Source organism: Rhipicephalus sanguineus, chromosome 1 (assembly GCF_013339695.2).
Source record: "Rhipicephalus sanguineus isolate Rsan-2018 chromosome 1, BIME_Rsan_1.4, whole genome shotgun sequence".
Lineage (NCBI taxonomy): Eukaryota > Metazoa > Arthropoda > Arachnida > Ixodida > Ixodidae > Rhipicephalus > Rhipicephalus sanguineus.
The window spans coordinates 303,844,554-303,868,359 of NC_051176.1; the positions used below are offsets into that span (position 1 = coordinate 303,844,554).

The 23,806-nt window shown below is 45.2% G+C and overlaps 1 protein-coding gene across 1 annotated transcript in view; it reads right to left on the reverse strand.

Moving 5' to 3' along the window:
• The window catches only part of LOC119379389 (protein slit), a 480,803-nt gene that overhangs the window by 277,601 nt on the left and 179,396 nt on the right, over positions 1–23,806 (reverse strand). The window contains exon 4 of the mRNA XM_037648708.2: positions 20,197–20,268. Within this exon, the coding sequence (XP_037504636.1) occupies positions 20,197–20,268 (72 nt within the window). The remainder of the gene's footprint in view (positions 1–20,196; positions 20,269–23,806) is intronic.

Consider the following 23,806-nt stretch of genomic DNA (forward strand, 5'->3'; position numbering starts at 1 on the left):
CAGGCTTGCGATAGGGAAGGCGATACGAACACGGTCCGATTACGCTACCGCGTATCTATTCTTGAAAGCCAAGCGCAAGCGTCCTCCAAATTTTTTTATCGCTTTTATGTACACCATGTCAATGTCGACTACATGTCATTGGTGCTGCAAAATTTGAGCATTATATATGCGAGTTTCTTTCAATAAAGGATCAGCTGTCAGTAAGCGCTTGTCCGTGTCATTTCTTGTGTGTCTCGTCAGCGCTGTCTTCCTTTCGGCATACTTTTGTGTGGAACACTCTAGCGGACTCTTTCCTTTTACACCTAGCTTTCAGAGCACAAGTTCGCCGAAAATAAAGAAGGATTTGTGCTTCCCCTCTTGCAATACGCGACATCACAATAACGTATACATTCTAGCAGGCATCGGAGAGTTGATAGCAACTTTGAAGAAAACAATTCAAGGGTTTTTAAGGACTTTCAAGCACCTAACGAAGAATTTTCAAGGACTTGAAACAACACTTGTTGAGATCGTAGAGAAAGGAAACACCAGCTTTTACAGCATGAAGCACATCTTTCATTGCACACATATAATATACCCATATAATGCAAACAGAGTGACAAAGAGTCGACGACAAAGCTATGTCCTAAGGTCCATATGTATGCGTTGAAGTCGCCGACTAGTAAAAGGGTTTGTGCTTGTAGGGGTTTTGTATTGCTTTGTCAGAGTTACGACTGATGTTCGTCTATTGCAAACCTTCTTTTTATTCAAATTTTTTTTTTACCCGAGCATTGTCCCATATAATGACAAATTTCGCCGACGCCCTGACAGATTTCGCCAACGCTTTGGGCGAAAAAGCACCCAGTACTGTAAAAGATTTGGGAAAGGTACTGCTTGAGATGACTACTAAGTTCCTTGATGCTCTTTCCGATATCAAGACTCATGTGGAAAATGTCAGTCCCATGAACAACGCTATAAAGGCTGAGTTGACATCTCTCAGGGCATCTGTAAACTTTACAAGTGACAGTTTTGATGAACTAAAAACCGAAATAAAATCGCTGCGCAAAGACCTCAATGACGCGAAAAACCGTAACCTCGAGTGCCAAAAAGAAAACGCACAAATAAAAAAAGAGCTATGTGACACAAGAAAACAGCTGATCGACCTACAGAAATATTCGAGGCGCAATAATATTGAACTGAAAGGTATCCCATTTGCCGAAAACGAAAAACCTAGAAAAAGTTGTAGGAAAAATTGCTGACTGTCTGCGTGTTGAGCTGACCAGTCAAGATTTGGATGTCGTGCACAGAGTACCAACAAAGGTAAACAATGTACCAAATGCCGTAGTAAAGTTTGTGTCGCGGTCTAAGCGTGATAAGGTCCTAAAATCGGCAAGGAAGAACAGGCTGAACACAACGATGCTTGGTTTCACGACAAATGCACCCGTGTTCGTGAACGAACACTTGTGTCTCGAGAATAAGGTTTTACTAAGTAAGACCATACAGAGGAAAAAAGACAAAAACTGGAGATTCGTTTGGGTTTCTGAAGGAAAGGTATTGGCAAGGAAATCGGAGAACTCGAAGGTCATTTACATCTCCTGTGAAGATGACCTCGGGAAACTATACTCCTGTGCATAGCCTTCCGTAAGTGCCTTTGTTATAAAATGGCAGTCACGATACCTCAAGTCGATCAACTACTCAGCGATAGGCGTACTAATATTTTCCACTGCAATATCCGCAGTATAAGAAAAAAACGTGAACTTGCTCATTGCTTTTCTATCAAAACATGTACACACTTTTGATGTACTGGCGATCACGGAAACGTGGTTCAAGAAAGGAGAGACAGTGCATGTTCCCGGATATGTAACCCTATCGCATCAGCGTAACTCCTGTTCGCATGAAAAGTGGCTACGCTTTTACGGAACTATCATCACCGAATTGCAGTTCTCCTGATATAGAAGCTCTTTTTGTTAGATTACACTCTTTTGGTATAATCGGCGTCGTTTATCGACCGCCGAATTCTAACATTGACCGATTTTTAGACAAGATGGAAGAAACTTTTTTTAATCTGTCGGCGAATTACAACAACCCGGCTGTAATCGTTGGGGACATGAATATTGACACCCATAACTCTAAGTATAACAGTTACGCACAATTACTGAATTCGTTCAGTTTTCGTAACCTGATAGACATACCTACGAGGGTAACTAGTACATCAGCAAAAACAATTGACCATGTTTTGACAAACATAACATCTGAAATTAATGCTGGCGTTTATGATGAACCGATATCAGATCACCTTCCTGTTTTTGTTTCTATAAATGACACACGAAAAAGCAGCACACCACGTATCACAACAAAGGGCAAAATAGATTACAATTGACTACGAAGTATCATTCTCGCCATTGACCCCGACAGTTTATATAACGATGACGTCAATGTTGAACTCCAAAACGTAATAAAATTCCTTATCAGAGCCGTTGTAGATAGCCGCTCAAACGTATCTGCGCGCTTATATAAGACCCCGCTATGCCCTTGGATGACACAAGAAATCCTTGACTTGCTGAAGACGAAAGATTTCTGGTAACATAAATGGAAGAAGCATAAAAATAATAAGTATTACCTTGGCCAGTTCAACATATTCAGAAATAAGTCCGTGCTCCTCACGAGACAGCGAAAGAAGGAATATTACTCTCGCCTAATAGAACAAGCTCAGGGCAACTCTAAAAAAACTTGGGAGATCGTAAACGAAGTTAATAAAGTTCTTCCAATCCAATCCAATCCAATCGTAAACGAAGTTGTTGGCAATCAACCACGACAACGCGTGCTACCTGATACTATTGATGCACAAACTCTAGATAACTTTAATCAGTATTTCACTAAAATTGGTCCGACCTTAGCAATGCAGTTTTCTTCCTACACTGCTCAAAGTTTTTCGCCGTCATTGCCGAATACGTTTGCGGTACACAACATGAGCCTCGAGGAAATTCAAAGCACTACTACTAATTTAGCCACCAATAAAGCCAGCGGGATAGATGGGATTACAGCGCGGTTAGTAAAAGACAATATTGACGTCTTGGGCCCTATGTGATGCCATATATATAACCACTCCTTGCGTACGTCAACATACCCATCCTGTCTGAAAAATGCTAAAGTAATACCGGTGTACAAGGATGGTGATCGCTCTGACCCTTCAAGTTATAGGCCTATATCTGTTTTAAGCATAATAAATAACATCTTTGAAAGAATTCTAGCAAAACGGATGCGCGTCTTTCTAGAAAAATATCGTGCAATATGCGCCGAGCAACATGGATTTATGTCGCACCACTCCACCTCCACTGCTGTACTATCTTTATCACAAAAAATTAACGAAGCACTAAATAATAATCTCCTTGTAGCAGTAGTTTTTCTTGATTTAAAGAAAGCATTTGATACGGTTGGCCATGATATATTACTAATGAAATTAAAACACTACGGTTTCCGCGGCAAAATATTTGACTTGTTTTCTAGTTACACGAGCGGACGTCAACAAATGGTCATTATGCGTGATCCCACCTCCACCCTGTTAAATATACACACAGGGGTACCGCAAGGCTCCATTCTGGGACCCTTACTCTTTTCTCTTTACGTAAACGATCTACCAAACATATTGACATCGGCGGAGATGCTAATGTACGCTGATGATACAGCCGTTATTGTTACTGCCGACAATATGAGGGATCTAGAGTATAAAAGTAATTCAGAACTAAAAAATATTTGTCAGTGGTTTTCAGCGAACAAACTGACACTTAATGCTAAAAAACTAAATACACTATTTTCCACTCCCGTTATCGGGATATAAGTAATGAGTCTATTTACATTACAATAAACAACTGCGTGCTTGAGCAAACGAAAGTTTTCAAATATCTGGGTGTAATTTTCGATAGCCATTTAAACTGGCAAAGCCATATTAACTCTGTATGCGCTAAACTAGGATCTGGATGCAGTACGTTATTAACCGCTAGAAATTATTTTAAAAGTAGTATTCTCCGAATTCTCTATTTCGCTTTTTTTTCATTGTCACCTATCATATTGCATAGATTCATGGGGATGGACTTTTAAAACATATCTAGAACCCTTACGTATACTACAAAAGCGAGCACTTCGAATAATAAACAATGCTAGATATGATCAACACAGCGCGCCATTGTTTTATAATATGGAAATCATACCATTTGATAATTTACTACAGCAAAAAATTGCACTTACCGTCCATAATGTCATTTCTTATAACCTGCCCTTTCATATATCAGTATTTTCATCGTCCCGCCTTACCAAACGTGCCACATTACATAATTTCAATCTTCCGCCTACTAACAATGTTTATGGAAAACGATTGCTACAATTTGCTGGAGTTAAGATCTGGAATGATATACCGTGTCAAATAAAAGAAAGCAAAAGATTTTCCTGTGCGCTTAAAAAATATTTTCAGCAGAAAAATGAACAGGAACACTAGCACACACTTTGTTGAAATCTGTGCTTCGTTATATATTTATTATCTGTCTAACAAAATCATACTTGACATGGTTTACGTACTTCTCTGTATTTATATTTGTTGTATCGCACACATACAATCCCTTACATGCATGCAACATGTTGCACGATACTGCAATCTACCTATCACAAATATGTTCCCGTTTATATTTTGCTCCATTTTTCTTTTTTTTTTCTTATGACTGAAGTGTACTTATAAAATATCTGCTTTGTAAACACAATCTGTTCCTTTAAATACATATTTATTTAGACCCCCAACTAGCCAGTGGCTATGGGTCTAATCAGTGTTGTGTATTTTCATGTAATATGAACTTGAAATAAAAAACGATTGATTGATTGATTGATTGATTGATTGATTGATTGATTGATTGATTGATTGATTGATTGATTTATATTGTTCTGTCACAATTATGATTCATGTTCATCTATTGTAAACCTTTTTTTGTTGTTCACATACACACATATATGTTCGACTATACCAGCGGTTTTCTATACACCGTGACAGCCGTCAGTGAAAGTCGACTACAAAGCAAGGTCCTAAGGTCCATAATGTCTACGTTGAAGTCGCCGCCTAGTATAAAGGGTTTGTGCTTGTAGCAGTGATGCATAACTATCCATGGTACTATCGATACTATCGATAGCTGGGTCACTGTCGAACCATCGACGGTAAAAAATACTATCGATAGCGTTATCGATACTAAGTTCCTTGGTACTATGGATAGTATAAAATCAACAGCGCGAACTCATTGCAGCATAAACTTGGTTCCCCTAGCACGTGGTGCATATATTGGAGCCGGAGAAGCAGGCTCAAAGGCAACAAAGTTGACATGCCTGTGTTCTTCACCGGAGTGCTTTGCTGACAGATGATCATAAGTCAAACTATTCACCTGTAGCGGACAGGACGCTGTTACATGTGGTGGAACTGTGCGGCTTCGAATTTATATTGCATTTTATGATTTTAAAATAAAAAAGTTATCAAGAACTAAGTTTGTTAATTGTAAGGTGTAACTGGTTCCTTTTCAATATGAATTTATTGATGGACTAATGCCGCCATTTTCACTGCGGAAATAATTTATTGCTCTCGTGAAAAATTGCTGGTAAATTACGCGAGGCCCATAGTAGGCTGTCGCAGATATTTTGGCAATATGGCCGGCCAACAGCAGCATCATTATTCCCACCACTATCGATAGTATTATCACGTGGTTGTGATGATGAAGAATTCTGCAGCAAGACTGTGAAATACAAAGCTCCTTATTTGGGCGAACATGTGCCCAGAAAATCAACACTAAAAATACAGGCAATACACGCTGCGCACTGATAGCGGCGCGAACTGTCATCGGCCGTCGAGTAATCTGTTAATCAGTGGAACGCGTCGTCTTTTATAGATCTGTCATCGAACCTTCCAGCGTTATCGGTGGTGCTCTCGCAGCTCTCGATTAAACTTGACTATTCGCGTCCGGCGCGTAATCTCAATAGAATGATCTCAAAGAATCGCGAAGCTTCGCAAACATTGCGGCGCGGCCTGCATCAAACGCTGCTAACAGTCGTTGTGGGTGAAACCCAAATAAATCAAAACAAAGCAATAAAGACGCGTGGCAGTAATATCGCTAGTAATATTACCGATGGTACCACCGATTGCACTATCGCTAGTTTGTCAATAGTAGCACTATAGACAGTTTGTTTACACTATCGATAGTTTCGAAAGTACTATCGATGCTATCGATAGTCAATTTACCGATAGTTCAGCATCACTAGCTTGTAGGTGTTTTATATTGTTTCGTCGCAATTACGATTGATATTAGTCTATTGTTAAACCTGATGATTCGATTTTACACGGTGCTGTGCCGTGAGCACGGCCAACGAACAACAACGGACAAGGTGCTTCGCCCTTAAAAGAAATGACTAAAGTGCAGGGGTACTATGCAGGATGGCCCGAGCTTCTCGGGCACACGAGTTTGCTCCGAGCTCGCATTACGGCGGTCATGACAGGAAGATAGCAGCATTGATAAAAACGGCTACAAGAACGAGCGTAGCGTCACATACGCATGTGCGGCATTTGCGGCGGTTTTCAAGGGAACGCCGCGAGCGCGCGCGTGCGCACGCGTGAGCGCCGCCACTCAGTCAACATTTTGACGGTGTAGCGACGTCAGCCTGATTGTCGCGCTATCTTTTTGCCAGCTGTTCATCGCGCCTCCCATGGGCGTGTTCGTGGGCGTTTGTCCTCTTTCGGGGAATTCTTTCGTTCCACCTGCAGCCACGGCCGGTCTAGAGGCCGTGCTCTAGACCGGCCGTGCTGCAGCATAGAAATTTCCACTCTCGAAGGCAACAAGGACGCACACGCAGCACTCTGGTGCAGCTCGTTTCGCTTCTCTGGAATATCGCAGACAAGTAAATACTTAAATTACATGTCTGAAGATTTTTCTGCAGTAACGAATCAGCAGAAACAATGTCTCCACAAACAAGTAAATAATAACATTTCTCGCCGCAAATCTCACCAGGGGCGCTTACTTCGTGGCTGTGAGTGGTACATCGTGAGCGTGGTCAAGTTGAATGCGAGACATCGTAGCCACGTGATGATATGACCTTTATTTCTTCGTGCGTGTGTGCATAGTCTGTGCGATTAAGCTGATAGATTAATCGTGCCGCTCGCTGGCGTTGCGCCGTGAGCACTGCTCCCCCGCAAGAGCAAACGCGATGGGCGGATCCGATCTTCGCCGCGGGCGTTTGTCAATCGAATTGATTGACGTGCGAACTCGGGCACAAACTCGTTGATTCTGAAAAGGCCCCAGCTCAACTCTTTTTTTTTTCTGGGGTTTAACGTCCCAAAACCACGATATGATTACCCCAGCTCAACTCGGGACTGTCATAGTGCCGGTGTGCCTGTCAAGTGTTTCATGCAGTGGACGGTACTCAGCAGCTTCTTTGCATATAAAATAATTTGGTCAGCTTGCACTACAAAGGCTAGGGCCATCGGAGGAGCTTGTGGTCACCTAGCTTCTTCGAGCTTATTACGTGGCTCGTCTACTCAGTATGCGTGGTCTGCTTCAGAGTAATGAGTTCGGTCTTAATATTCGTGCTATTGATTAGATAGGCCTTAATTAACATGGCAGTGAATAGTTATGCCTTAATTCGTAATGTTTTATTAACACAGCATTAACTAATGAGATGTCATTATCAAGGTCCTCATTAGCACGAATGTACCTAACATAATGCTAATCAGAGTAATCATAATTACCGTGTACTTGGCAAGTTCCTAATTAGCTTGGGTTGAATTAGCGTCGTGCTAATTAGCACGGCCCTAATTAGCTCGGTTTTAACTAACATGATACTGAATAGTCCTGTCTTCATTGTTAATGTTTCAGTTACCACGACAGTAATAACTCAGGTTTAATTCGCAAGGTCCTGAATAGTACAGAGGTAATTAGGATAATCCTAATTAACACTATAATAATTAACACAATCTCGGTATTATCTTGGTTTTAATTACACGCCCCTAATTAGCGTCGTGTTAAGTAGAATGACCTTAATTAGTTTGTTCTTAGCTTTCCAAGGTTCATTAGCATGATCTTAGTAAGACGTGGCTTAATTAGCTCGGCCTTAGCATGATTTGGCTTAATCAGCTTCGTCATAGCATGTCTTGACTTAGCTAGGCATACCGCCCAGCCAATTAGCTTATCACCCGGCCGCACCTGCTCGGGGAGCGAGCAGACGATTATTAAGAGGACGAGGAGGGCGCGCGCCGGCCGAGCAACGCGCTAGAATGTACAGGCCGACCATGGTGATTATACACGTGGCCTCGGCGATTACCTCTAGCCGCGGTGTTGTAAGGCGCTTGGTCGGAACTAATCTCGGAGGCCACGGTGCTGATTATTCTGAAGGATACTTAGCACAGACATTAAACGCTTGAAAATGGACTCAAACGGCCCGCGTACACATAAAAAATATAGTTAGTAGAACTTTCAGTCACTTTTCTTGCATGGGTGCACTTCTGCACTCAGTGGAACGGCAAACAAATGAAAGATGCCTCCGGTTTGAAGACACCACTCAACTTAGTCGACCGCCCTTCACGTGACGCCGCGTTCCATCGTAACCAATGGAACGGAGCGCGCGCTGAGGGATGGATTTCACCTTCTCGTACTGTTAGCTCGTTCAAAAGGGGGTGTCGCCAGAGCTCGGAAAGATCCCGAGTTTCGCCAAACTCGGGCCATCCTGCATAGCACCCCAGATGTGCGGCTTCGCGCTCGTACCGATTTCTCCTGAAAAGGTGGTGGAACCATCTTTAAGGAGGCTTACATGTGGTAGAATATGTCTATTCGTTGTTTTTAAATACTTTTTAAAACTCTGCCGCTAAAAAAGCTACGCGACGTATTTATGTGATTGCTTGTGCTGCCATGGGTTCATTTGTTTGTCGTTTTCCATGTCTTTACACTTGGCCTATTTTCTTCCCCCTTTTTTTCATATGTTTCCCCAATAACCTTGTTTATTTATTCCGACCGTGAATGTTTACTGTTTTTCTGTTCTAGTTAGTCCACTCATCATGTATAGACCGTTTTCACGAAGAGGAGGAGCGTAGCCTCGAACCGGTGTATTTTCACCGCTTTCTCTCTCTCCACCTCGGCCGACCGCTGCCGCTGGTGTGTGCGGATTCCCGAGTTTTGCACTGCGTGGTGCGTGAGAGGTCAGCGTGTTTCCATTTTTCGACGCGCTGAAACAATTGTGCTGCCGCAAATCGAGATGTCGGACGAGAACAGGTCGACAAGCTACCACTGCGCTGTGTTTGGCTGCGGCAACAGCTACGGAAGCCTGAAAGACTGGCAGCCAAGGCATGCGAAGTGCACAATGTTTTTAAATGACTTCGCTTCTCTCAGGTCGCACGCCTTCTTCTCCGACATATTATATGGGGTGTCTGCACTTATGGCCATTTCTCCAAGTCACCACACCAGCTTGTGATTGTGCTTGGGTGCTGGTACACTTTATCATCTGCACACGGCTGACGATTAATACACAAAATGTTTGGCCAAGAGTTGTTCTCATGAACCTCTCTGATTTCTATGCTACAGCCAGGCACGTAGCCAGGATTCTTTTTCGGGAGGGGGGGGGGGGGGGGGGGGGCAAGGCCCAATTGTTCGAAAGAAAGTCTTTCCATGGCAAAAATAAAACAAAAGTTGCCCGGGAATATAGAAGGCCGGACGAATTTCGGGGGGGGGGGGGGGGCCTTGCCTACGTGCCTGGATGCCTGCGGCTAGAAAATGTTCCATCTTAGTGCGTGCAATTTTGAGATTATTGAATGAGCACTTTTCAATCTACATGACAGAAAGGCCCGCATGACATGTGTTCTTAGGCGTAGGTACGCGTTTCTAATGTTTCGCCGAGAGCACGTTCTTTCTCGACTTGTCAATTTTGTGAGGATAACTGGGGTAGCGTTATGACAACCGCACTTTTTTTTTTCGCGTGGCAGCCTGGGTGGCGTGAATAATCGGCCCACGTTCGTTAAAGCCAGGTCGTTACCTGGACACGTGCGCTCGTGGTAATGCTTCTGAAATACTCACCAGAAAACAAAATTGACAATAATGTTACCAAAAACGAGCGCCCTTTCGGCGTATCGCTAGTGGCGGCGGCTCGCGCCGAAGCGAACTTACGCCATGCCACGCTTCCAGATGTGCAACAGGCTTATTTTTATTTTATCATCGGTGTTGTTTTTACGCCGAATTTTGAGCTCACATGTCGTACTTCTGTTCCTTATCCTGTGCAAGGATCAGAGGCCACAAGCTACAACGGTGACACGAATAAACACAGGCATCGGTGTTTGTGCTCCTGTCGTTCCGTGAACATTGTATTGCAACGTGCCAAGCGGAACCAAAATGGTCTGTGAGGGATTAGAGTTACGTTGAACTTGAATAATCACGGCACGGGAACTCGGGAGCCATCTTAAGCACTAATGCGCGCACCTAGCGCTCAGCCGGACAATGGCCTACGTGTTCGCTCGTCTCCATTTACGTTTCTCCGATTATACTTCGACTGTTGTCCTAAATGTTAACGCTCTTTTATAGTGATTATTCCAAGAACCTCACCCGGCCAGCTATAACAAAACATACAAAGCAATTACCAATTTATTGGCATTATTCTCATCGTCGGCGCTGCTGCGGGAACCTCTCGTGGGCCGCCGCTGCTTGCTGTTTCAGCCATTTTGAAGCTGAAAGCTTTGCGATTATTTATTAGCGCCTTCACACTCGAAAAGCGTTGCCCTGTTTTGCCCGTGTGCCGCGAAGAACAGCAATACCTTGTGAACCGAGCGCATACGCTGCATACACCGCCGCAGAACCCCACACACCGGAAGGGCGGCGAAACGTCGCAGACGATAGACGGCGCTGCGGCGGTGGAGTGCTTTAAAAATGGCAGCCTCCTTGTGAAATTTGTGTATACCGTGTGTTTGACCGCTGTGAAGCCGCCCAGTGTATGAGGTGGCCAGGTTGCCCTCAAGCTGCTCAATGCAGCGTTTTTGCCTGGTCATCCTCGTAACCTTGTTGTGAATAAACACAATTTAACAATTCAACTTTCAAATTTTAAATTAATGTCATAGCGAATTTGACAACTATAATATGTGCGCGATTATTCGCACAGAACTAACCAAAAAGCAACTGCTAAAAATTGTCTCAACAAAAGTGTATTGACAAAATTCAAGGACATTTAAGGGCCAACAAATATTTAAGGTTTTTCAGGGCCTTGAAAATGCTATCTGAAAATTCCAGGGACGCTACAAACCCTGCCGGGGCATGCACGTACGCTGTAATACGAGTGGCAGCACGAAGACATGCACTGGAACGCATTCAGGAGACTCTTCCAAGTCACCCAGGTGCCTGAGGATATCAAGTGTGTGTGTGTGCGCGCGTGTGCGTGTGTTGTGTGCGTGCGTGTGTTGTGCATGCGCGTGTACCGTGAAGGCTGCAGCTCTTCGTGGCAGCCTTCGATCCAGCAACCGGCACAGCTGCATCTCAATTAACGTGGCGGCTACAGAGGCAAGCGCCGCCATTACAGTGACGTCAGCCTGTGGAAGCTTGTGTTCAACAGGTCCCGTAGCTTATACCGCCGAGGCGGCCGGGAGGAGGGAATGAAGGGCAAACAGAGGCGACGCTGTAATCCTCTGCAGATCCGGCCGGGCTCGTGTTTGCTCGGCCCGGCAATCCAGGCGTAAGCCGGCCCGTTTTCCCGCGGGGGAAGAACGCCGCCGGCCGGGTTTCCCGCGCGGGGGAGGATCACATCGGCGGCGCCTGCTGACACGCGCAGCCGGCGGGGGTCACTCGTCCTCATCCGGCGCTGTTTGCAGACGTCGACATTGCAGCGCTGGAGCAGGCGGTGTCCCGCTGCGCCGTCATTTCGCAAGACTCGCGTTGCTTGAGCCAGTTCGAAACACCAGCTCGTGCGGGGAAATCCCGCTAACCACGGTCGCATCACTGTTACTTCATTTCCTTATTATTATTATTATTATTATTATTATTATTATTATTATTATTATTATTATTATTATTATTATTATTATTATTATTATTATTATTATTATTATTATTATTATTATTATTATTTATTTCTCTATTTATTGCCACAGCATGGCGCCAAGCCGGGATGCTGCCTGCTTTCCTCGTGCCCTTTGCTCGGTAAGCAGCAGTTCTTCCACTGTGAAAGCTGTACAAAACATGTACACGCGAAGTGTGTTTCATGGCCATTTGACGAACTGCAGCGTAATTTGTGCGATTGAGCCCAACATGGTGCTAAGCCTAGCGACCACGACTTGGCCGCGTGCTCCATGAAGGCACGCGACTCGCCAACCGATTCCGCTTGCGCCCTTCCGGGTGACCTTGCTGGCTACGTTGGCGGACTGCGCCGACTTCAGCCCGACCCTAATGGAACCAGATCCCGCTCCATTAGCGAAATCCCACGCCCACCCACTCGAAGATGTGAGAAGGAAAATAAATTAGGAGTTTTTTTCTCTAAAAGAGCCAAACCCAGAAACCGAAACTAGGCCATATTTCACGGGAACGTAAAGCGCGCTCTCGTTAACACTTTAACGCTTTTTCCTTCTTTTATTTCATTATATATGCAGATAAAAAACGCTCGTCGGACCTGTAGCGAGAGGCTAGTTGAAGGTACCATAAATAAATACCTAGGAAACTCTAGTTTCTTTCACTTTAAAGACATTTGTAGTCAAAATGGGCCCATTCCTGATTGTAACGTGGCACAGAAAAGAAAAAAAACAGTTTCCAATTAACAATGAGCGAAATGCTGCACCTGTTCGAATCAAACTGAGCCAGATCCATTAAAACCAGCGCTGCGTCAACAATCGTGACTAAAACATCCAACGTGGCCGCATCTAATCTGTTTCATTTGTGTCCTTGTTGCTTTGCTATCGTGCTTTCGCTCCAGAATTATTTTTTTTCTTGGGCGAGCAGGTACTTACTGAAAGACATGATATTGTAGCGCAAAGACCAAGAGGCCGGCTTTCCGACTCCTACGAGCCTCTTTTTTGCGCTACAGTATGACGTCCTTCTGTTGCTCCAAGCCGGCATGTTTGAAAATGGAAGACAACTGAAGATATCTGGCACGAATCTATTCCTTGAAGAACAAGTGGTCCCAAAAGGCGCGGCATAAAGCCAGCTAAGAACAAGCTAAGACGAAGAACAACAAAACGCTGCCGACTGTCCAGAAAATTGCGCCCGCTGCCAAGAAGCACCGCCCGCTCTACCAGTCTAGTCCTTGCCTTACACCCATCCAACAAAGGACGGCACCGACGAAAGCACAAGGTATTACAGAATTCTTCATTCGCTGCCATTTAGACTTGTTTTGCGCAGCCAATTCAAGCCCAAATAAAATGTTCCAACCTATAACAGCCAATCCAAATTTTGCTCCTGAATACTGACGATAGTGGGCTATATACATTTTAACTGTAATATAGGTTTTAGGTATTTTCGTTACACGAAACACACTGTCAAAAAGTTGTTGAGCAGCCTCGACCATATTGTCAGTAGAAAACAACTGCGTTTTTTTTTTTTCAGTTCCGTTTAAAGTCGACTTGGGCCTTTTAGAAAAAGAAACGCCTCAAATAAAGCAATGAAAAAAAAAAGACACACATTACACTCACAGAATGACAGACGAGTGGTCGACAAGAATTCCAGCAGAGCTTTGCGACCCTTGTATGGAGAGTAGAAACGTGAGATTTTGGAAACAAACGTTGCTCCACGCAGTTAGGGCGAAATCGTTGCCACCTGGTCAGCAGCACACAGCGACCAACACGACCAGTCAGTCTTTTTAACAGCGACAAAGTTGCATTTTGACAAAGAAGATGATGCAACTACACTAAACTTGAAGCGCAAAAGAAAACGCAGACGGACAATCCCAATTTGAACTTTTTGCAGAAACGGCGAAAAAATAACAATATACAAACAAACAGAGGGAATGGTAAACAAGGAAACATGCTCATCAACACGCCACGACACAATGCGTGCAGTGTGGTTCACTTGGAAGAAAATGGATTGACGTCACGGATACACCGACGTTGCGGCCTCTTGAAGATATGTGCGTGATAGTGCACGTGCGGTGCCGCTAAGCCATCGAAGCCTGTTCAATACATCTGATAGACAACACCCATCAAAACAAACAGGAAGCTTAAAATTGCAACGCGGTGTCATTTTTCCATCGGGCTAGTTGAAAGTGCAGGGTACCAAAAGCTTCTTGGCGTGTGTTACCCACTCATTCACCTCCACCACTGCGCTTGCATTATTGGTAAGAAGACACGATGCAAATCGTCGAGTATCATTACCGAACAAGGCCAATGCCAAAGTACACTCACGAATGAATAGCTGCTAAATGTTTTTCGTTCACAAGTGCTCTCTGTCATTGGCTGATCATCTTCGCTAACTCCTGCGCCAGCATTGGCTGCGATTCGCTCTTACGAATAATTGTAGCTTAAGACGTTTTCGCGAATTTGGGCCGACAACCCGAGTGTTTTCGAGTCCCCACTTTAAATTTAGTGAGGCCCGATGCCCAACTTTTTAATTTTTTTATTTATAAATACTACAATCCCTGTTTGGGATTTTCGAAGGGTGGGAAGTTGAACAATACATGATATGGTACGACGAGATTCATGAAACAGGTGGTAGGTGCAACCGCATCACAACTTGGTCGTGATGAAGGCATACCGCAGTGAGTTAAAGCAGTGCCAGGCATTGGTATAGGGTATACGACCCCTGGTAGGTCTGGTCTGAGTGCTGTACACGATCGAGCGTAATATAATTTTCATTTAAACAGCTACATAAGAAACCTGCATGTCAACGCTGTTGACGAGGAAACAGAATAAAATAGCCAAGGGAAAAGAATTCCTCGGTTTGATCATTACTTTTCAAACCGCGAAGCCATTTGATGCAAGACAGTGCTCGTGAGCAATCGCGCTAGTCAATGTGGACGGCGCGAAATGATACAAACTCCATGGGGAGGCTGAACTGAACAGCTTAGTGGCGTAGACGCTGCCGTCACGAATGGAACAATCGCGGCCAACAGGAATGAATGAGTTCAAAGGAAGGAAAGGGAGGGGTTCTGGTTGAAGGCGAGTGACGTAGCTGTGGGCTGTTTTTACCTTGCGATTCCTAATTACCTTGTTTTCAAAACAATGCTTCACTTCCCTTCCACTCGTCTCTGGTACATACAGAACTGTTACGACACATAGAATGTAAGTATGCAAACAACCTAAAAACGGAACGGGCGGTATATCAGTAACATACAGCGTTCTGCCCCAATACGATGCAAGACAGTGCTCGTGAGCAATCGCGCTAGTCAATGTGGACGGCGCCAAATGATACTATTCTTATCTTAGTAGTTTGGCGATCTTCCCTGATTACGGCTTGATGCGGCATATAGCAGTGTGTAAGAGGTGCACTTTTGTCCTCGGCCACTTCTGCCACTCCAATATTCAAATATTCTCTGATCGCACTGTCGTAACGCTGCATTATACTTTCGTCGTTCCGTAACCTTCGAGTGAGCTGTTTCAGTCTGTGTCATTGCTCCACTTTTGTTTCCACTTTTGTTTTCACGATGATGATGATGATGATGTGCCTCTACACATGGCCCACACTGGGGGATTGGCCAAGAATTGAAGATATGAAGATATAAAGTTATAACTACTGAGTTAACACAAAAGACAAGCAAACGATAAACAAGATTCTTCTTTTTTTTATTTCCTCATTAATGTGCGCGCTCTTCCGTGCCCGCTGTCTTCTTCTTCTTCTCCTTGTCTTCGGCGAGTTTCAATAGTGACGTCATCACGTGATTTTTTTTTGCATCACTCGTGTTGACGCCGACGGTCAATTTCGGCTTTTGATGAGGCATCTAAGGCTTCCGTCCGCTGCGGTGGTGTAGCGGTTACGGTGCTCGGCTGCTGACACGAAGGTCGCGGGTTTGATCCCGACCGCGGCGATCGCATTTCGATGGAGGCGAAATGCTAGGCGTCCGGGTACTGTGTGATGTCAGTGCACGTTAAAGAACACCAGATGGTCTAAATTTCCGGAGCCCTCCACTACGGCGTCCCCGGTAATCATATCGTGGTACTAATAAGCATCACTCGTGCATGGCCTAGTCCTAGGCCATGGCCACGGTGGTCTAGTGGTTATGGTGCTTGACTGCTCACCCGCAGGTCGCGGGGTTGAATCCCGGCTGTGGCGGCCGCATTTTCGAAAGAGGCGAAAATGCTTGAGGCTCGTGTACTTGAATTTAGGTGCACATTAAAGAACCTCAGGTGGTCTAAATTTACGGAGCCCTCCCCTACGGCGTCTCTCATAATCATATCGTGGTTTTGGGACGTTAAACCCCAAGAATTGTTATTAATTAGTCCTAGGTACAAGTAAATGCACGCAACTGGCCGGGCGGTATCGGATGGTCTTTTTTTCAGTCCTTCGCTTAAAGCGGCCTTGAACAGTATTTGGCGCTAGTGATATGCGCAGTATCAAGACAGGCTGGCAATTTCTGTTGCACAATTGCAGCGCCAGAAGGTTTATGAAATGCGAGGCATTTCTTAGCGTACCCGAGGGACATTGAGCGTTTCTTTCTTTCTTTCTTTCTTTCTTTCTTTCTTTCTTTCTTTCTTTCTTTCTTTCTTTCTTTCTTTCTTTCTTTCTTTCTTTCTTTCTTTCTTTCTTTCTTTCTTTCTTTCTTTCTTTCTTTCTGTCTGTCTGTCTGTCTGTCTGTCTGTCTGTCTGTCTGTCTGTCTGTCTGTCTGTCTGTCTATCTATCTATCTATCTATCTATCTATCTATCTATCTATCTATCTATCTATCTATCTATCTATCTATCTATCTATCTATCTATCTATCTATCTATCTATCTATCTATCTATCTATCTATCTACGTCTGGGTGCTCTCGTGATCGCCTCGTTAGTTTGGTTAGAGTGTACTAAAACAGGGGAGTGCTCGGAACGGCCGCAGCACCAATGTACAAAAGTGAAGCCCAAACAGGGTCAAGCCGCTTGTGGCGCTGCGATCGGCAGTCAGCAATGTGTCGTCGTTTAAGAGTTTAAGTGGGGCAGGGGTAGAATGCCCGCTTCCCACTCACAAGGCCCGGGTTCGAATCGCAGCTATAGATGGTGGGTTTTTGTTTTGGGGGTCATATTTTATAGCTGTATTGGTTTTCCTTTGTTTCTTAAAACTAGCTCCTGTTGCTGCGTACTGCTACAAAAAGTAACATAAAATGAGAAATCTCGTTTAGGCTCTCGTATTGGCAAAAATTCTTGGAGGCCATACTGTCAATCCCGGGCGGTGGCGTTGCCAATAAGTACGCTCACTGTCAAATTTCTTCTATTTTACGTCACATTTTGCGTTACTTCTTGAAGCAACACGCAGCAAAAATCGACATCGGCAGTGCTGACCCGACGAATGCAGATAATAAAAATCAAGATCCCAGCAGGAATCGAACCCAAACATTCTGCGTGGCAGTCACGTATTCTACCACAGAGTCACGCCATGTCTTCAAACTGTTTTGGAAAAAGACCCTATGCAGGCGTAATGTCACTGCAACGTCAATTGTGGTTGCAGCGCTGGGCATCTAATTTTACAACAAAGCAATGAACATCACATATATTCTCCTCTGATCTCTGATACAGGCGTCATGTCGGGCAGTGGCGCAGGCGGAAATGTTTTTTCGGGGGAAGGGGGGGGGGGGGCGCACGCCCTTGATTCGACGTGGGGTCCGGGCAGGTAAGTGTGGACGAGTGTCATTTTGTGCTCTGTATACTATGGCAAAAAAAAATTACGGAGGGGGGGGGGGCACGGGCCCGGTGTGCCCCCCCGCTTTTATAGAAGTCTAATACACATTACATTGGTATTCCTATGATTCAGCAAGCTATATTCACCGGTTTCTCGACCCCGGAGAAATGCGCTAACGAAAGTTACGTATGATATTCACATCATCGCACCGTAAAGTGCACTTCGTTTCGATAATACTCAAGTCTGTGCTCTAAAGTGAGCGCTGACGTTACGTCAGACCATATGTTACCCTTTAAACGCCACTGTAGTCGACGAGCCTGGTAAGGTCACGACATGCACACAACTATTAAGGCACGTTCACACAAAGCGCGGATCCAGAAATCGGATGCGGATTATCCGCAAATGCGGAAAATTCGCGGCCCCTTGCCCGGATCGCTCCCGGACCGATTTTCTCCGCGCAGAAAAGTTGGCTGCTTTGACCGCAGCCAATCAGGGCCCGAGAAGCGCGCGCGCAGTATTGCGTAGTGCTGCAAGATGGTAACACGTCCGCCATGGATTGGTGGATTGCGCCATCCCCGCGGCGGAGCGGGCAGGAGGCAACGCGGTCGGTCTGAACAGCCGCGCGGTCTCGCTGCCTCTCCGCCTTGAAAATCCCCTTGCCCGCTTGCGTGCTCCGTGTTCGGTGTGAACGTGCCTTTAAAGCTTACAAAAACACGTCGATCCATCTCATAACGCTTCGCTAAAAAGCCATAAAATGCAGCGTAGGCAACTACTCGCTCATTGCTTCGCATGAAACCGATTCCCACAAGGCGTGGCATCTGCTGATTTTTTTTGTTTTTGTTTTCTTTTAATTCGGGCCTTGGAGTACCCTGTTGCCTCATAATCATATCGCGGTTTTGGCACATAAAACCCAGGAATTTTTTTTAATAAAGGCGGGCTTGGCTCATCACGTGAGCGCGGCTCGGTTTGCGCGCACGCGTAGACAGAGGGAAGCCACTTGCAGCCGCCCAAGGGAGCCTCTACTGACAACGGCTCTCGTCTCCTAGCGGTATACGAGTGCAATTCCTTCTGTAAATGATGATGAAACGTTACTTCGGTAAAATGCTCTCCAGACAGAGCCTTTCCATTCCTACTTTATTACCAAACTTTGCAATTTGCGGATAAAAGAAATATTTTTGTGACCCTTCGGGTTCCGTTAAAGAGGAGGGTACAACATTTCAATGGAACGTAGAAAGGCCACATTTGTATACCTACCTTTTCAATGCAGCTGTCGTCATTCACGGGATGTGGTCCGCTGATATTGTGGATGATTTCTTTGTCATTTTAACATCTGTTTGACTCTCGTCTACATTTCGTCACTGACCTGGCGCTAGTCATTGTTCATTGGCGCAAGTACTTTTTAACACGAAAGTGCTTTATGCCGCGGTCCCCCACGGCTCCACTGACATATTTCCGTCACGGATTCTTCGCCATACTAACGGCGAGCTATTTATGTACACCATTTGTCGGTGGCGGTACTCAGAGACCGGTGGTACATCAGCGTGTTTTAGCGAGATGACACGTAGGGCTCGAAGGGTGCGCTTTAAAGGTCGTCGCACCACGCGTTGCAATGAGCGCGCGCCTCTACAGGGCGTGGTCGCTCGTGCGCGCGCGCTTATCTCCTGTTGGCGGTGGTTTGTACGTCTCGTGCTCTCACCGAAAGTTTGCGTTGAGAACACGAAGGTCACTTCGCTCACTGCAGCGGCCGCTTTTGCGAAAGGAGCGCGCTGCTCAACAGAAATAAGTTACAACTGTAACAGTTAGTTCGCGCTCATCCTGTGTATGTTCGTTTCGTGCGTCCTTTCTGCTTGAGCAGCGCGTTGCAAGTTTCGAGCTGCTTGCCGTTTTTCGCGTGACATTACCATTTGTTTCTATAGCATTCATTCCTTCGCCCATGGGGCGAAATAATGCACAACAAACGCCCAACTACGCCTGTGAAGACACTTTTCACTTTCGTGTTATACCGATTCCTATGACAGAAGGATCAGCCATGTTTCTTTTTTTTTTCACAATTGTTTTTAATGTCTACCGCAATTTTCTGTAAATTGACAGCGTGAGCACACCTTGGAGGAACATGAAATGAATCGGCTTTCCCAAAGGCCGGTTCTCGGAGCAAGTTCTTTCTAGAGGTTTGACGAACTTCAGAGTACTTCAATGGGCCGGGAAAAACTTTCTAATATTAAATTAGAATGCAGTGTAATCCTTCTCCACTTAAAGAAAAAGCACTATCAACTAATTTCAAGCACATACATTCCAAATCTGACCAAGTCACGAGGAGAACAAACCACGTGCATAAAAAGCATGTTGCTAAGGAAACATTCGCCATCCAGAAACCCCACTCATCAGATGTGAGATCATCAACTGCACGCAGGATACTTGTAGCACACGAAGATGACTTGTTTCACTTACAGGCGCTGCAGGTTGACCATCGTCACGAAGAGCGACTCCGGCAGGCTTCTCAGCTTGTTGTTGTTCAGGCGCCTGCGAAGGCAACGAAGCTTAATGAAGAGACGCTCACATTCCAATAAAAAGCGCCGTCTTCAAACTCGTCTTCAAAACCGAGTCATCACTCTTCGACCCCACTTTGCTTTGTGGCGACAGAAGCAGAAAACTAGACACACTCTAGTCTCATTAAAATATGGAGCCCGACAAGACACGCTTTTCCGTTAAGCTTAGAGCGCCTGAAATCGAGAACTACAGCGTCTTATTGCAGTCAATACATTGTTGCCGAAGCTATAACTCTATATGAAGAAATGACCAACAGCAAGCCAGATCTTTCAATTGCAAGTGGTTAATCCCCTAGGTAGCGCAACTACAAATCCAGCGGAGGATACGCTGTCTAAAGTATGCAACGCTACCACGAAATCGAATAAAAGCGTTTTGTTAATTCTGTTCAGATTTAATAAGCAGACTAAACGCCTCACTGGGTTCCCTGTGCATCTTTTGACGGAACTTTCTGAGTGCCTGCTGAAAGAAACGAAAATGAGTCAAGGGACGCTCGCTAGAACTCGCGGAAATGACAGGCTTGGCTTGGAAATCCACGACAGTATAGACATGCAGCGCGAGGACACAAGAGCGCTGGTTTGAAAACTGCGCCTTGTCGCCTTCTCTGTGTCCGCGCGCTGTAAGCGTATACTGTCGTGGAAACGACAGTGAACGTGACAAAATAAATTTTGTTATCATTTCTTATATCCACTGCATGGCCCACAGGCTCCAAAAAATAGCTGCCAGATGCCATGAAGATGTGTGTGTGTGTGTTTTTTTTTCTCTGCTCCCTAGAGGTTGGCTATAGGTTGCGAAGGGCTACCACTGCTCGAAAAAAAAAGAATGAAAAAAGAAAAGAAAACGACCTTGCAAGACTACACATCTGAATCAGCTCTTTCCTTGCACCGAAGGAATTCTCTAACCTGTCTTGCGGCAAGAGGTATATCGTCCAAATGGATCGACGTTTGAATGAGCGGCTAAAAGAGCACGCTTACAGCGCTTTTTCGGTTTCTTCAGTTCCCTGAGCATCGGTCGTCTTAAATTCGTAATTAAATGAGACTCACTCCGATGTTTCAGTTACTGTATGGAAGCGCAAGCTGCGTAAATATTTCATTCTTTTTTTTACTATGGAAAAAAAAAAACTATTGTAATGAGTTCGTGCCTTCAGTACAACCAAGGCCTATGCTGTATGGTAAGCTATACATGCTGTCGTGCTTCATTGACAGAATCATTGGGCTGCTGTTTTGTGGTCAGTTATGAAAATGCAGGGTGTATTAAATGACTGGTCCTTTGTGCCTGAAATATTCTCTATGTTTAATGAAATTTCCCGTGATGGAAGGCTTCGTATATCATTTGACAAGTTCTTTTATATATATATGCTGCCACTCCTGTGTTCCCAGCAAAATTTCATAGCCCCTGCCGTGGGCGGAATTCTCGGTAAATCCTGACCGCAGTACCGCATTAAATAAGCGCTCTGCACGACCTCTTCTTGAAGTGAATTAGAACAAGTAATACTACCAATTTTTGTGAAACAAATAAATACAGCGGTATGCTCAGGCATAAACACGTACTGCTCCTTGTAATTAATGCAATCAATCAAGTAAAAGGCTGCCGTTCTACGAAAACCTGCAACTGCACCAAGTATTACCATTCTCTCACACCAAAACTGTTAGAAACCATATTTACTCGATTTAATAATGCGATGCCGGAGAATGAGATAATAGTGGTCGTAGAAGGAAGGAAGGAAGGAACAGGAGAGAAAGGAAAGGCAGGAATGTTAACCATTCTAGAAGGACCGGTATGCTACCCTACACTGGGGGAAGGGATGGAGAAGAGAGAGAAGGAGAGCGCGCACGCACGAAAAGTCACACACATCTCACAGTCATCCTAACGTCGTTAGTCTATAACCGCCGGAGCAAGTCTGATGCTTTCAAGAAGTTGAGCACTGCCTTCGTCGCCTTCACCTGCGATTACCTCTCAGGACGACAATCCAGAATGGTTTCTGCCGTCATCGGTCTGGGATCTATGCGAGCAAGAGCGACTGCGAGTGTTCTCTGCGCATTGTAGCGAGAACAGTCGCAGAAGAGGTGCTGCAGTGTCTCCTCGCTACCACAGTTGTCACAAAACGGGTTGTCAGACATTTCAATTCTAATGGAGAATGACTTTGTGAAAGCCACCCTTAGCCATAAACGGCAAAGCAGAATGGCATCATTTCGGCGTAGTCCCGTAGGTGTCTGAAGATCTAAAGTGGTCGGGCAGTGGCAGTCGTGGTTGTGCAGTCTGCATGCATGCTGTATTACAAGTGGAGGAAGTCATTTCTTGTGCGGCCACTCGAAGTTGGCTAGCAGCATCGGTCCTTGATAGGGGTACTCTCTCGAGCCTGTCACCATGAAGAGCTGATCGAGCAGTATTGTCGGCGTGTTCATTGCCTATCAGGCCGCAGTGACTTGGCAGCCACTGAAATGTCACGTGGTGTCTTACGACCCTCACCATACGAGCAGTTGGTCTTCGAGGTTAGGTATCTCCTCCATACTTTCTTAGCGGTCGTAGAAAACTTTATTTACGCACTACGGGCTCAATGAAGCACGGGGTAGTTGGCATTGCTTGACAGCGGCGCACTCCATTCCATAGTAGGGCTGCACAGCTTTAGAGGGTAGCGGCAACGCCTGGTGCACACAGGACTGCACCAATTTGCGCGCGCTCTGCATTAACTGTACATCAGCCGGACGGGCGGTGACCCCACCGCCCGGGAACAACAGCGGGACTATTTAGCCGCGGATGCAATCGGCTGCCGCGCTTCGGTCACCTCTCCTGTCTTCTTAAAGGAGTACTGACACGAAATTCAAAAATTTTCGGATTGTTGCTGTAAATAAAAATACCGGTGTCGACAAACCTAAAACGAGCATTGTGGTGCCTGGGAATGCATTGTATATATTCTAATTACCGCTACCTTAAAAAAAAAATCACTTTCGGTTTCGATATCGAGGAGGCGGCTTCTCAGTGACGTTTCATAGCAGTGCGACGTCACGGAGATACAGAAACTCGCGATGTACTAGCGGCAAATCCGTCATCTGCTCGTGGTGCACATAAACAACGATGAGTGAATTGTCGTCCAGTGACCCTGACAGTTATCGCTACGATTTAGGCTGCATGCAGGACGCAGAACTCGCAGATACGGGGGAACTGTCGTGGCTCGTCGGGATAACGTCCATTGCAGTGGGGCTGGCTTGCAGATGCTCAGTGACGAAAACTTCAACGCTAAATTAAAATATTTTATAAGTGTTCTCCGACTCCGGTGTGTGGACAGCGTTGACACTGCATACCATGGAAACGAAATATGTCCCCTTTGCAATGTCTCAAAATCGTGTCAGTACTCCTTTAGGTTGTGCCCAAATATAGAGACCTAGTAGACTGCTGAAAAAAAAAAACCTTGCGCATATAAACTTAAGACTTTAATCGAGTGCCTAGCTATTGTTTTTCGCCGAAAGGCCGCAACAATTGCCTCTTGGCGCACGCTCGGCGAAATGCTGAGATT